The sequence below is a fragment of the Sceloporus occidentalis genome, unplaced genomic scaffold (assembly GCF_023333645.1).
Source record: "Sceloporus occidentalis isolate IW3139 unplaced genomic scaffold, rSceOcc1.0.p SCAF_5, whole genome shotgun sequence".
Taxonomy (NCBI): Eukaryota; Metazoa; Chordata; class Lepidosauria; order Squamata; family Phrynosomatidae; genus Sceloporus; species Sceloporus occidentalis.
Genome location: NW_028316985.1, coordinates 46,867,161 through 46,881,320, shown reverse-complemented (window position 1 = coordinate 46,881,320; position 14,160 = coordinate 46,867,161). Strand labels below are relative to the sequence as shown.

The window sequence follows — 14,160 nt, the reverse complement described above, 5'->3', positions numbered from 1 at the left end:
AGCATGGGAGAAACCTGGCTTTTCATTTCATATCACACAAAAAATTCAGGTATTGCACAGCCTACAAAAAGTCTGCATTTTATGCTGCCTCATTCAAAATGTTAACAGCCTATACTGAATTACACTAGCAAGCAGAAACCAGGCACATCTCACTTTAAAAAGCAACTATGGGAAAAGTACATTTGTCCTTATAAGTGTTTAATATTGAGGGTAAAGTGGGTAACTAGTACAGTACACTATCTAGCAAGGAACAAATGGGCAAAACAACATATTATCTGAGAGTTCAAGCAACTGCAACTTTTCCAAATCAACATACTTATAGCTGCAATTCCAACCTGAAGTCGCTGCTGTTCCAAATCTGAGGTTTTCAACTGTGTTTTCAGGTCTTCTGCTAGTAACTTGTAGTTTCCAGTCTTGTCTAAATGTTTCAGTTGAAAGTTTTATACATATAAAAATATACATGAAGTTGAATTAATCATAACTATTTCTATTTAAACAAAATGGCATATGGTGCATTAGCTCCCCCCTCCTCTAAGACTAGAAATGATTTCTGAGTTCTTGCAGTTAATACAAAATTGATAATGTAAAGGAAAGGGTTATAAATGGAAATTTTCTAGTATATGTGAAATGCAACAAAATGGTTTTGCATAATTAATATGCAGATAAAACTGGAGTGGGCAAATGCAGTGGGTCCCAAAGAATCTCTTGAATGTCAAAAATGCCCCACCCAGAAGTCACCAGATGGTTGTTTGTTTGTTTTTTAAATGGGTGTTTTTTAATGTTATATAATGCATGGGGGCCTCTGCTACTTAATTAAAAGATGGATTGACCGGGAGATTTCTAAATTAAACAGAAAATCTGATCTCTGACATCTTTAGAAAGGGACCACAAAAACAGTTTGTGGGCTGCATGTGGCCCCGGGCCATGCTGCCCACTGCTGAATTAAAGGATTGGACATCTATAGTAGCATTCCAAAAACTCATCCCAGCATGAACTGGACTTTAGCATTTATCTATAAGTAATACTGGTGCCACTTTAAATTTGGCCCAGTTAAGAGTTACATAATTAAACTTGTGAGAAGGAAGAACACATATCCCACTGTACTCCCTAGTCATTAAACAATGATGTAGGGACTGTGAGAATTGCATCTATATCTACTTTAAGAGAACCAAGGGATCAAATAGGTCTCTACTAAAAACCAATAGCTTATTTCTGCAAGGCTAAATTTTTGCCAGTGTGTTACAACACTAGGTTTATGCTATATGATAAATTATGTTAAAAAAAAACTACTAGTAGGTTAAAATACCAAAACTATTTGACCTACTTTCTTTCTCATAGGCCCTGAATCAGTAGACTAAATATTATGTTAATATTGTGGAATTATGTGGAAAAGAATAAAAACTATCAGCACACTCCAGTTTTCATTTCCCTTAGAAAATGATATTACAAAACTAAGGCAGATACCTTTAACAAATATAAAGCTATTACTACAAGTAGGAGAAATGAAGGCAACTCCCTAGCCCTCCCAAGACACTTTAAGCATAAATTTTCTCAGAATAAGTAACATTTGTTTCAGAACAAAAAGTTATCATAGTAGAAGTGTTATACAAAACCCAGATACATATTTTAATCAAAGGCTGGAAATTATGGGTTCTTCCAGATGTTGCTGATCTTCAATTCTCAATATTACTTATGCTGGCTAGAGTTGTTGGAAGAATATATGGAGGGCTACAAACAAAGTGAAATATTAGTAGATTAAAACAGGCTCCCCTGTTTTAATCCACTGATATTTCACTTTTTGTTCCCTATGACTCAAAGGACTTAGGTTTTTATTCAAACCTACTCTTGCAGAAATGCAAGGCACCTATATTTCCACAGAGTTTTAAGGTATTCCTTCCATGTTGAAGAATTCTCTTTTTCAAGTACAGCTTTGTATCCCATATGGTCTTGAAGAACAGTGCTTCAATGGGTCTTACTAAAGTCAAAATTTAGAGAAGTACCATTGATTCCATGGGCCTATTCTAGTTGGCATCAGCAACTGGATTTAGCTGTGCTCTTGAAAGGTTTGACACAATATAATTTTTATAGTATAACTTTTGAAAGGTCCCACAATATAATGAAAGTATTTTAAATGTTACCAGCAGCAAAGCTCTGTCCTTCCTTTATTTCACTTAAATTTTGAGATGCCTCCAACTGGTGAACTAATTCTGTCTTTTCCTTTTCCAAACGGTCATTGGCTAACCTACAGAAATAAAGAATGGGATACAGGAGCGTGGGTAGCTCTTTTTTTCCCCCTGGATTTGTTCTGCAGAGGAAACATGCTGCTCTGTGCATTACCTGAGAAGCTGAAGTTCCCTGATAAGTTCTTGCTCCGTTTGGGCACTTTCAGGATAGTGTTGGAGAAGCCCAATCTTTATATGGAGGAAAGAGAAATAATTAGATAATAATATTAGATTTTTTTTAATATTTGGAAGAGATTATGGGTAACAGCATGCTACAATTCTAGGACTAGCCTGAAGGAAGGAGACTCCGCCCTCCATAACTGCCATCCGTCGGCCTGAGAGGAAGTTCATCAGGCAGGTCCAGTTCCATCAGAACTAGCCTGGAAGAAGGAAGAGCCCTCCCTCCAATCCATCTGCCTTGGTCCAGGCCTCAGAGGGAGAGAAGAACCACTGGACCTCATCCCCTTTCCCTGCACTATTCCCTTTTCCTTTTGTTTCGTGTATTTTAGATTGTAAGCCTGATAACTGTCTGATTAAAAATAATAATTGTAAGCCGCTCTGAGAGCCATTAGGGCTGAAGGGCAGGGTATAAATACCTAAATAAATAAAAAATAAAAATACAATTAATCTCTTGCAAAGGGAGGGCTCTTGGTTGCCTTGCTTTTCTTTCTCACAATTCCCTGCCATACAGAATAGATAGGTGTGAAGAAATATAAAAGGTAGTGCAGACACAATCTCCCTGAAGAAGGGACAGTTCACTCACCAGCATTCTATGTCTGACTGGCTAGAGAGAAGGCAAGTGCAGTAAAGAGAATTGTACCAAAACTCCCCCCAAAGGCTTCAAATTGGCAAGAAGGAACCTTAAAGACCTCAAAAAACAAAATGCTATTGTGTGCCTTCTAGTCCTTTCCAATTTACAGTGACCCTAAGGTGAACATGAGATTTTTTTGGCAAGCTTTTTTCAGATGGGGGCATTGCCTTCCTCTGAGGCTGAGAGAGTATGACTTGCCCAAAAACATTCAGTGGGTTTCCATGGCCAAGCAGGGATTTGAACACTGGTCTCACCATAGTTAAACTACTACATCATGCTAGTAAAAAACCAAAAAAAACCCTCTTTCTGTTCTCAGAAGTCCTTGTTGGGGAAGGAAAAACTAAAAACAAAGTAACATAAAATGCAGAAATCAGTTAATGTCCATGGAAGATAAGAGTGCTAAGGGCGTCACAAAAACCATGTTTCTTGTCCAAGACTGTCCCTAATCTGGGAAGGGTAAGCACTCTTCCACCTGATTAAATCTGAAGATTAAACAGTGGTGCTATTCCAAGACCTAAGTCAGTGGTGTGTTCAGTCTTCATTGCGTTGTGGTTTTTAATTTGGTACTTCTGTGAGAACCAATGTGATATAATTGGGGTAAGGGTTGAACTAGGATTCTGGAAGAACAGGGTCAGTCAACCATGGACACCTACTGGGGGACCTTGGGCAAGTCGCTCTCTTAGCAAAACAGCAAACCTCTGAATAAATCTTGCCAAAAAAATAAAAATAAAACCCTAAATGATGGTATGTGATCAGGTTTTCTTAACAGGGACTGGCTACCGGTGTATTTCTGGGCACAATTCAAAGTGCTCATTACAAAGTCCTACAAGTTACCTGAAAGTTCATATCTACTTCTAGGAGTCTGCTTATGTCTTGAGATCTTGCTGGTAGTGGGGTTTTTCACTGTTCCACTATCTACATAGGTATATGTGATGGGAACAAAATACAGGGCCTTTATGGTGGCTGCTCCTAGGCTATAAAGAGGCTAGACTGGCACCATTCTCTCTGTCATTTTGCATGCTAGTGAAAACCTTTTTGGCATTTGAGGGATGACTGCCTGGGGGAAAGGGCCTTTATGTGTTGTGTTGTTTATATTTGCTCTTTTTAATTGTTAATTTTAACTGTTTTTAACTGAATTGTTAGTTTAATTATATTTTTAAGCTTTGTAAACCACCTTGAGTCCCAAAGTGGAAAAGGGCAGGATATAAAATTGTTATTATTATTTATTTCTCTGCCTCCTTCTGCACCATAAAAAAGCAGCTTCTTCAGCCACAAGGAACAAGTGTGGGGTTGCACAGGAGGTTAATACCTCAGTTCTGTTGACAAGTTCTGTTTCTGGATCCTAGCCAAGGTACTATAGTGCATTAAGAGTTCAAATAAAATTTCAGTGATAGAAGGTTAGCAAACTAAATCCATAGTAATTCTTTACTCACTTGTTCTTTTATGTCTTTGGTATATTCTTCTTTGGCTTTCTCCAGTTGCTGTTTAAGATCACTAATAGCTTGAGCTTTTTTGGCAATATCAGCCTCCATTTCTTTCATCTTATTTTCATACATTCTAGAAGTAGCAGAAAATTCATTTCTATTAAAACTATAATATTTGCAGATAGTAAAAGAAAATCTCAAATTGTTATGTCAAGAATGAACAGGAAAGAGACACTATTTAAAATAATAGAGCACAAGTAGTATGTTTTATATAGTACAGTACAACAAAATTAATGGTTTATAAATCATATTAAGGTGTCATCTGCTGTGGAACATGCATAACCCATGCTTAAATGCCTAATTAACAAATTGTAAGCCGCTCTGATAGCCTTGGCTGAAGAGCGGGGTATAAATTTAAAAAAAATAAGTATTATACATAGCAAAATCTTCCAAACTGTTAAAATTCACAAGTAGGACAAATTAAAAAAAAAAAAATTGAGGAACAGACAGCTTTGCAGTCATCTCTGTTACAGTAAATATGTAAATTGCTCTCTGCTTTTCAAATGGGAGAAGAATCTGCTTGCAATAAAATAGAGTTTACTTAACATTACAATATGTACCATTATTGCCAAAGTCCAAGTAGATGTAGAAACAGGTTTATTGGCATTAGGCAGATGATACACTGATCCAACATTGGACCATTTATAGTTGTTGGAAAGCAGATCAGCTGGGCCCTAGTTTGATATAGCCAAGTCACTCCTTGGCGGGTTACAGACCACCCATTTGGGGCGGGCTGTACCCGCCCCTTTCCCTGGTGTATCGGGGCCTCAGCTGCCAGAACGGCAGCCGCTGAAGCCCCAATCCACCGCTTTTCAGGCTGCAGGGAAGCAGCAAAACGCCGCTTCCCCGCAGCCTGAAAAGGGGTGTCCTTGGGGCTTCAAGCCCCAAGGACACCCCGCGGTGGCGGAGAGGAGGAGAAAGGGGCTGCTTGGCCCCTTTCTCCCTTGCTTCGCTGGGCGCAGCCATCTGAAGGCTGCGCCCAGCGACGCAAAGTGGCACCGCAAACCAGGAAGGAGCTCCGAAATGGAGCCCCTTCCTGGTCCGCGCTAAGGGCGCACTAGGCGCCCTGGCGCGGAGCGAGGACGTCACGTCCGCGCCACCCCATATAGAGGCGGCACGGACGTGATGTCCTCATGGCGGCGGCTGTCTGGAACGGCCACCGTCATTTTTTACGCAGAAGCACCGTACCTCCCTAACCCTAATATGCGCTCCGCGCGTTAATGGCGGTGTGTAACCCGCCCTTGTTTTCCTTTAGCAGAACGGCATGATGAGGACTGCTTGTTGCTGCTGTGTGCTTTTACATCCATTTTGACTTATGGCAACCCTAAGGTAACCCTGTCACAGGGTTTTCTTAGCAAGATTTGTTCAGGGAGGGTTTGCCTTGCCTTCCTCCGAGGCTGAAAGAGTGACTTGCCCAAAGTCACCCAGAGGGTTTCCATGGCTGAGCAGGGATTAGAACCCTGGCCTCCAGAGTCATAGTCCAATGCTCATAACATGTTGGCTCTCAAACTAATTAATTACTTAAATGATCCTTAATGCGCATCTTTTAGGCAGGATCCAGTGTTGATATTCCACTGAATATCAACAGTTCCATCCATGAAATGTGAAGGACTACCTCTGCAGCCCTCCTCCTGTGCCCTCAACATCTCTGAAGATATTAGAAACTGTTGAAAGCAGATTTTTGGGTGGCAGTGCAAAGAAAATCCTGTTACATTAGCAAAAGTATGATAACAAATTGGTCAATTCTGGTCTTTTTGATGGTGAGTATAGAAATGCAAGCAAATTTGAAAACAAGTCTCTTGTTCATTTGAAACTTTGCAGGAAATGGAAATACCAGACTACAGTATTCTTCGATCTACCTTGTTATGACCATAGATTTCCAGCTCTTGCTGTCAGCGCCTTCAAGCTGTGGGATTCTGCTTTCTGCCATGTTTAATTTCTTTATTGTTTCTTCCAGTTCCGCAGACAATTTCTCATTTATTATTTCAAGATTAATCTTTGCTATTCGCAGCTTTTCTGCATTCTCTGCTTCCTGTTGACCAACAAAACAAGTTTGGACATAAATTTTCTTTGTGTCCCTTTATCTTCACTCTTCATGAGCCAGCTTTAACACTTCAGTACTGTTAACAAGATGTAAAAATCCCAGCTAGAAAAGTCCATTTTAGTAGTTGTAGCAATGATGAATGATGGTGATAAGTGTAATCAAGCTTGATTTCCTTTAAGCCAAAATGTCTTTTAGTCTTGCAGGAGGAACCAATTTATAACAATTTTCATAAAATACATGCATCATAACTGTACATTTTATAGCTGTACCTTTTTCAGCTCCTTTCGTATTCTCTCATTTTCAGCAATTATTTTTTCTGTACCTTTACTCTTGAGTTCATAGCGTGTACTCAATTCATCACTAAGGTGAAGCTTCAGTTTTTCCAGTTCAGACTTACGTTTCACAGATAAAGAACAAAAAGAAATATTTGTTATCTCTCAAATTGCTGATGCTGTAGTGTATTTATTGTACTATGTAAAACGGTTTTTATAAAAAAAGGTTTTAGTGAATAAATTTGTTTAACTAAATTTTAATCATTAATATATATAAAAATCTAAATAAAAACCATTTGTTTTGCTCATGTGAAATTATTGGCATTATTTGAATTAGCATCATCATTCTGGGTATGTACTTTTAATATTAACAAATTCCTCTTAAAGGAAAACACATTACCTTTAAACACTCATTTTCTTGTTCAAGACTGGCCATTTTTTCACTGGAGACTACTCGAGGTGCTTTCTTAAGCTCTTCATTTTCTCTTTGGACTCTTTCTACAACCTTTTTCATTAAACCGATTGTTTTTTCTAATTCTGGAATAGTCTTACCACTCCTTCCAGACTACATGGCAAAGCAATTGGGAAAGAGGGAGGAGAATAATAAAGACTTGTTAGGAAAATTAGTAAATGAAATATGATTAATATTTTCAATTGTTGGACTTCACAATTTTCTTCCCTGATTGTCAAAAACAGTTGGTGACTGATATTTGTGTCAACATCCTATCATATGCTTTAGGTACACTTGGTGCTATCACAGTCTTACATCATTGTAGAAAACAGGAGATGGTGCTGTGTGAAAATGAGAATGAAGAACTTTTTAAAGAGCAAACATGTATCCAGTTGGACATGCCAGGAGCAACCAATGTTATCAGAGCGACCAACTCATCCCCATGTTATTCCGACACTACTAGTTTTCATCTCCACTTGCCTCTACAGAGTAGTACTATGTAAGGTTAGCTAAAGCAGGACTATTTGCAGGAACAGTGTGATGAAATAATAGAATCATGGAAGAGCCCACAAGGGCCATCCAGTCCAACCCCCCACCATGCAGGAACTCTCAATCAAAGCATGCTCAACAGATGGCCATCGAGCTTCTGTTTAAAGACTTCCAAGGAGGGAGACTCCACCACTCTCCAAGGAAGTGTGTTCCACTGTGGAACAGCCCTTACTATCAGGAAGTTCCTCCTAATGTTGAGGTGGAACCTCTTCCTGCAGCTTGCATCCACTGTTCCGGGTCCTGTTCTCTAGAGCAGCAGAAAACAAGCTTGCTCCCTCCTCAATATGACATCCCTTCAAATATTTAAACAGGGCTATCATGTCACCTCTTAACCTTCTCTTCTCCAGGCTAAACATCCCCAGCTTCCTAATTCGTTCCTCATAGGACACAGTTTCCAAACTCTTCACCCAGTTTAGTTGCCCTCCTTTGGACACACTCCAGTTTCTCAACATCCTTTTTGAATTGTGTTGCCCAGAATAGGACACAGTATTCCAGGTGGGGCCTGACCAAAGCAGAATAGAGTGGCACTATTACTTCCCTTGATCTAGACATTATACTTCTATTGATACAGCCTAAAATTGCATTGGCCTTTTTAGCTACTGCATCATACTGCTGACTCATGTTCAACTTGTGGTCTACTTGGACTCCTAGATCCCTTTCACTTGTAGTCTCGTTCAGCCAGGTGTCCGTCCCCCATCCTATATCTGTGCATTTCATTTTTCTGCCCTAAGTGCATTACCTTACATTTCTCCATGTTGAAATTCATTTTGTTAGCTTTAGCCCAGCTTTCTAGCCTATTCAGGTTATTTTGAATTTTGATCCTATCCTCTGAGATATTAGCTGCTACTTCTAATTTGGTGTCATCTGTAAATTTGATAACTATGCCCCCAATACTGTCATCCAAGACATTAATAAATATATTGAACAGCACTAGGCCCTGGACATAGCCCTGTGGGACCCCACTGGTCACTTCTCTCCAGGATGAAAAGGAGCCATTGTTGAGCACCCTTTGGGTTCGGCCAATCAACCAATTACAAATCCATGTAACAGATACCTTGTCTAGCCCACATTTTACAAGCTTGTTTGCAAGAATGTCATAGGGGACCTTGTCAAAGGCCTTACTGAAATCATGTTTAAAAAGATAGATGCTTCATAGGCTTAAACAATGACTTTAGAGAGAAGGGTTTTAATGGATGTACTAAATCAATTCTATTCATTATTTGATATATTTTGAAGGTGTTAATGTGTTTTAATTTTGCATTTTAATATTTGTAACATACTGGGGCTTTCTTGGTACTTGCTTATTTAAATTATGTTGTATGCCCCTTTAGATCCCAGTTCTGGGGGAAAGGCAGGATACTGATCAATTTAAAAATAAAGAATAACACTTAAACAATGATGAAACATGGTAGCCTGAAATGAAACCGGGAAAAAGTTTCTGATCAGGCATCATACTTTTATGAGGTAATAATATGTTAGGGCTTGACAATGGAAACTTGTTAACAATCACATAAGGAACACATCACATCTGAAAGTAAACTGAACTGAAAGGATATACATATACTAACCAGTGGCATTGTAAAGACCTCAGATGATGGTGTTCTGAAGGACATTCCAAAATAACATTTAATGGCCCTTGGTAAAGGCTAACTGAAGTGGGTTTTAAGGTAGCTACACATCATTGGCCCGAAGCTGTGGCTAGCACAGTTTACAAGAACCAGACACAGCACTGTTAGGAGTAGCTGAAGCTGAAAGCAGAGCAGAGGCTGGGAGGAGACAGGACAAAAGGCTAAGGGAAGAAAACTAAGAAGAGAGAAAAAAAAACTAGAATAATATTTATAGCCTAAATGGTGATGGGGAAGGACTGGAAGACAGTAGATATTGACAGACAGTTTCAGAAGTACTTATACTTAGAGAAACAGAGTAGGTAAATGATAATATGAAAATCCAGAGTCTTTTGTGTGGTACACTTTCTGGGAAATAACACCTAATTGCAACAAAATATTAATAAGACGGGGAGCAAAGCAAAAGAATCTCCTTGAGACATTTCATTCCTAAAACCAATTCTCTTCTTGTGTAGTGAGTGGCTGGTGTGGAATGAACTAGATTTAATTAAGCAAGGTGACTCCCATATTCTTAGTAACTTTACCAAGTGTAAATATAAGGTAGAACATCAAAAGTTATATTTTACCTACAATATATCACTAATTGAGAAATATTTAGTGATTAAATTGTATTTATTTATCAATAAGTATTTTTGGTAAATAAGCATTTGTGCATACATTAATCCATATAATGTATTATTTTCCTGTTTTAGCTTTGGTAAATAAAAGGATGACAAAGATTTTGTTTTGCCTTGTCCTCAAAACACAAATTCCAGAATGTGATTCTTACCCCTCTGACATTGCCTAACTTCCGCTCAGCTTCTGCCTTTTCTCGCTTCAGAAGTTCACACATTTCTTTCAAATCAGCCACTTGATTCTAAGAAAGAATAAAACAACAGTTTTATCCCACTCTGTACTGCATTCAAAAATGTGGGTTTATATGCATAAACCCTCATGCAAAAATAAAAACCAGTTAGATGGTTCTTTCCCCCTTCCTCCTTTTTGTTTTATTGGAAAGAATTTTTCTACAAATGACTTCTTAAACCAGAAATTGCATATAAGTGACATGCAGACAAAAGGGAAAGAAATCATAATCAGTTAATGTACTGGACCTCACAGAAATCTGCTGCAGCAGAGCTGTATGTCCATTGCTCTACACGATCTTGCCTAATACATATTTCCAACAATAATACTAGCAATACAGTATGGGTCTACAAATACCACTCTGTTTTCACCTCAATCTAGTGATGCTCAATGAAGTCATAATTTACATGAAGCACTTCCCTATCAATGATCAGGTAGTTTGGTATGTAAAAATATTTTGAAAAGAGTAACTGGGCTCAGCTATCATGACAGATCATTGGAAATATAGAATCATTATTTTTCACAATAATATAGAAATTACTGGCTTGATCATGAGAAGAATCAACATATGGGGAAGCAGCCTTTTACATCCAAATGAGAAAACTGCAACAGAAAGCAGTTGTGTGTCTTAATGTGGAAGCCATCTGTTTGTATTGCATGCATTTCAATGGGAATCCTACTGAAGACATATTATTGTTGATCTGCTGTAACAGCCTTTGAATATACAGTAACTCATTGCATTCACTTCCAGGCTAGAGGGAAGAGAAAGGGATGCATAATTTTGATTTTATAAAAATAGTGCAAGCCAAAGACAGTAGCTGCAGAAATACAGCAGAATTAACCATGTTTATATGCATCTCACAGATCTCTTATATTTCCCTGGGTTCCTGTCCATGTCAATAACGTTTGACATGCGCAGTGGTTCCTGAGCTATTTGGTGGGGGACCAATAGTGCCCCCCCCCGTGTGCCAGGGACTATTTGTGCTAATTGGCTACACTTGTGGGGCTTTTTGATTGTTTCTTCCTAGAAACTCTCTTTCTAGCACTTTAGGTAGAACGAGGAAGAATACATTGTGTGGTTATGCAACTCCTGTTCTAGCACACTCAAATCTTTTCAGCTATAAACAAGTACAGCTATCAGAAGCTCAAGAACCTACATTGAAGATTAATACAGTAACACATATGATCACACAAAATCAATAAGAAAGTATTCCAGTGTAAAATATTCAATTCTGTGTGGTAATTTGGAAACAACAGCCCTGTAACTTTTTTCTTCTTCTATCTCACCAATGTCAAGTTTGCTACTCTCAAACTTTTTACAGGGAAGAAGCCCAGTTTGTTGGTGTGAAGCCAGCCATGAAATGTGACATTTTTATCTGGTAACATGAATGATTAGAAGCCTTAGGACTAAACAATCAACCTACATGCAAAAAAATATACCTTTAATCTTGGTAAGTCTTTATTGGCTTGCTCTAGCTGGAATCGAAGTTCCATATTTTCAGATGACAACATTAGGTTCTCCTTTTGAAGCTCTTGTTCCTTTTGATACTGATCATCTGATCCTAATCCGGATGTCTTAAGAAGCAGAAAGAAGTATAAGGCATGTCAAAACACTGAATATTTGCATTTTGTTAAGTTTGACAACAATATTGTCGGAAACAATTATGTATGACACTGTAAAGTAAGCCTGTTATATGCCTCTATTGTCCATAAATTTGATGGGTGGCAGCAGAGGTTTTGACATATGCTCTGTTTAGCTGTATAATTTTCCAGACAGTCAACACATCCAACCACTGAAGTAAATGAAAATGACTTTATTTTGGAACTTAGGGTAATAACAGTAACTAAAAGGGAAGATAAAAAACAGAGGAGGTGGAATGAGCAGAAGGATGAGTGGCAGGATGTGGTAAAAAAGAAATGTGAGGACAAGGTTCTGCAGACAGCAGAAAACAACTAAAACAGAAGAACAAGCCTGCGGGAGGAGCTCTAAGGAACAACCCATGAAACAGATACAAAGAATTAGGGCTGATCAGTTTATAACTTAGAGAAGCCCTGGTGGCGCAGTGGTTAAAATGCCTGTACTGCTGGCACTCACTCAAAACCACAAGGTTGCAAGTTCAAGACCAGCAAAAGGGCTCAAGCTTGACCCAGGCTTGCATCCTTTCGAGGTCGCTAAAACGAGTACCCAGATTGTTGGGGCAAATTAGCTTACTGTTGTAAACCGCTTAGACACTGCTTAGGTGGTAAACAGTATATAACTGAAGATTGCTTGTTTTGTTTGTGTATATATATTAGAAACTATGGAACAGACCTAACAAAAATGCCCTTTGGGGACATGAGAACTACTATGGCTCAAAGTTTAGTACAAGTTGTTTATAAGTTCTATACTCTACTGCTATTGTTCAATGTATATGATTTCTAAGACATTAAATCAGATATCCTGAATCTTTACATCAGTATCAATATCCCAGGAAGTAATAATAATAATAATAATAATAATAATAAGTTTTATTTATATACCGCTATTCAAAAGATCATAGCGGTGAACAGCAAGTAAGCTAATTAGCAAGTAAGTAGGTTTTTTAAACCAAAATATATCTTTTATGTATTTATTTGAAAGATGTTTATGTTGTGGTTGTGTGTCTTCAAGTTATTTCTTATTTATGATGATAGTAAGATCACGGCATTTTCTTGGAAAGGGGGTTCAGAGGAGGTTTCCCTTTGACTTCCTCTGAGGCTGAGAGTGTATGTCTTGCCCAAGATCACCCAGTGGGTTTCTATGGCTGAGCATATGGATTCAAGTCCTGGTCTCCTAGCCATAGTCCAATGCTCAAACCACTACACCATACTGAAAGATGTGCTTTATTTATTTAATTGAAATATTTATATATTAAATTTCAGCAAAGCTATAGGCCAGTTTAGGAAAACAAGATAAAAAAATAAAGGATACATAAAATATTATTATAAAGACAGCACCATCCAAATACATTTAAAACATGGGAGAAGGAAACATATTTGCATTGTCCTGAAATAGCAACCATGGTGCATGGCAAGCCAAATGGGGAAATTTGACAAATGGAGTGTCATCACCAGCCATATTTCAGATGGCAAAGGAAATGGGAGGGGAGCCTACAACTGCAGCTTCAGTACACAGGCAGCCTGGTTGTTCCAGTATGTGCCTTACTCCTGAACTATACTGGGCTTTAAAAGATAAACACCAGCACAGTGAATTGCATTTATAACCTATTGGCCCCATTGATTAATGTAATAGTTATTTGCAGTTATTGAACAGTCTTCAGAGGCAGCTACATTAATAATGTATTACAATTTTATTTACTTGTATGCTATCATTCAATCCTGGTTAGCATTCATATAGCAATTTGACCAGTGCAGTCCCACTAGCTTCACCCAGATTATAACTTAATATTTTACTGGAATTATATTGAGTAACCCAGTTTAACTATAACTGTAAAACAGTACCTACTGTTTACACTGGTCACAACTACTTTCAGTATTAAGGATACTGAGAAATTGTTTCTCTTTATTTTCTAAGAAGCAACAACAGTTGAACAGACTCATAATGGACCAAAACTTGTAATACAGATAGGTGTTATTATCGTTCTGTTCTAGGGAAACAGTCTAAGATTTTAGCATGAACACAGTGCCACTAATTTTTATGTTTTTTATTTCATTTACTGCACTATCTCCACAATAATGTGTTGTACAGTACTTGTTATGCTATGTGTTAAAAGAAATCTAATGACTGCACAATTACTATAAATGCTACAAACGTCCTGTTTGAAAGGGTACATTAAGAAATTACAGGTCAATGAAGCAGCTAGGTACTCACTAGGTTTCT

At 38.1% G+C, this 14,160-nt stretch overlaps 1 protein-coding gene across 5 annotated transcripts in view; it reads right to left on the bottom strand.

The window, feature by feature from the left end:
• The window catches only part of CEP290 (centrosomal protein 290), an 82,638-nt gene that overhangs the window by 411 nt on the left and 68,067 nt on the right, over positions 1 to 14,160 (bottom strand). For all 5 annotated transcript variants that reach the window (XM_089524000.1, XM_089524001.1, XM_089524004.1 and 2 more), the window contains 9 exons: positions 11,742 to 11,876; positions 10,228 to 10,314; positions 7,234 to 7,398; positions 6,831 to 6,953; positions 6,377 to 6,549; positions 4,467 to 4,590; positions 2,338 to 2,411; positions 2,139 to 2,242; positions 336 to 418 (listed from right to left, as the gene is read on the bottom strand). In XM_089524000.1, coding sequence (XP_089380126.1) covers positions 336 to 418; positions 2,139 to 2,242; positions 2,338 to 2,411; positions 4,467 to 4,590; positions 6,377 to 6,549; positions 6,831 to 6,953; positions 7,234 to 7,398; positions 10,228 to 10,314; positions 11,742 to 11,876 — 1,068 coding nt within the window. The remainder of the gene's footprint in view (positions 1 to 335; positions 419 to 2,138; positions 2,243 to 2,337; positions 2,412 to 4,466; positions 4,591 to 6,376; positions 6,550 to 6,830; positions 6,954 to 7,233; positions 7,399 to 10,227; positions 10,315 to 11,741; positions 11,877 to 14,160) is intronic.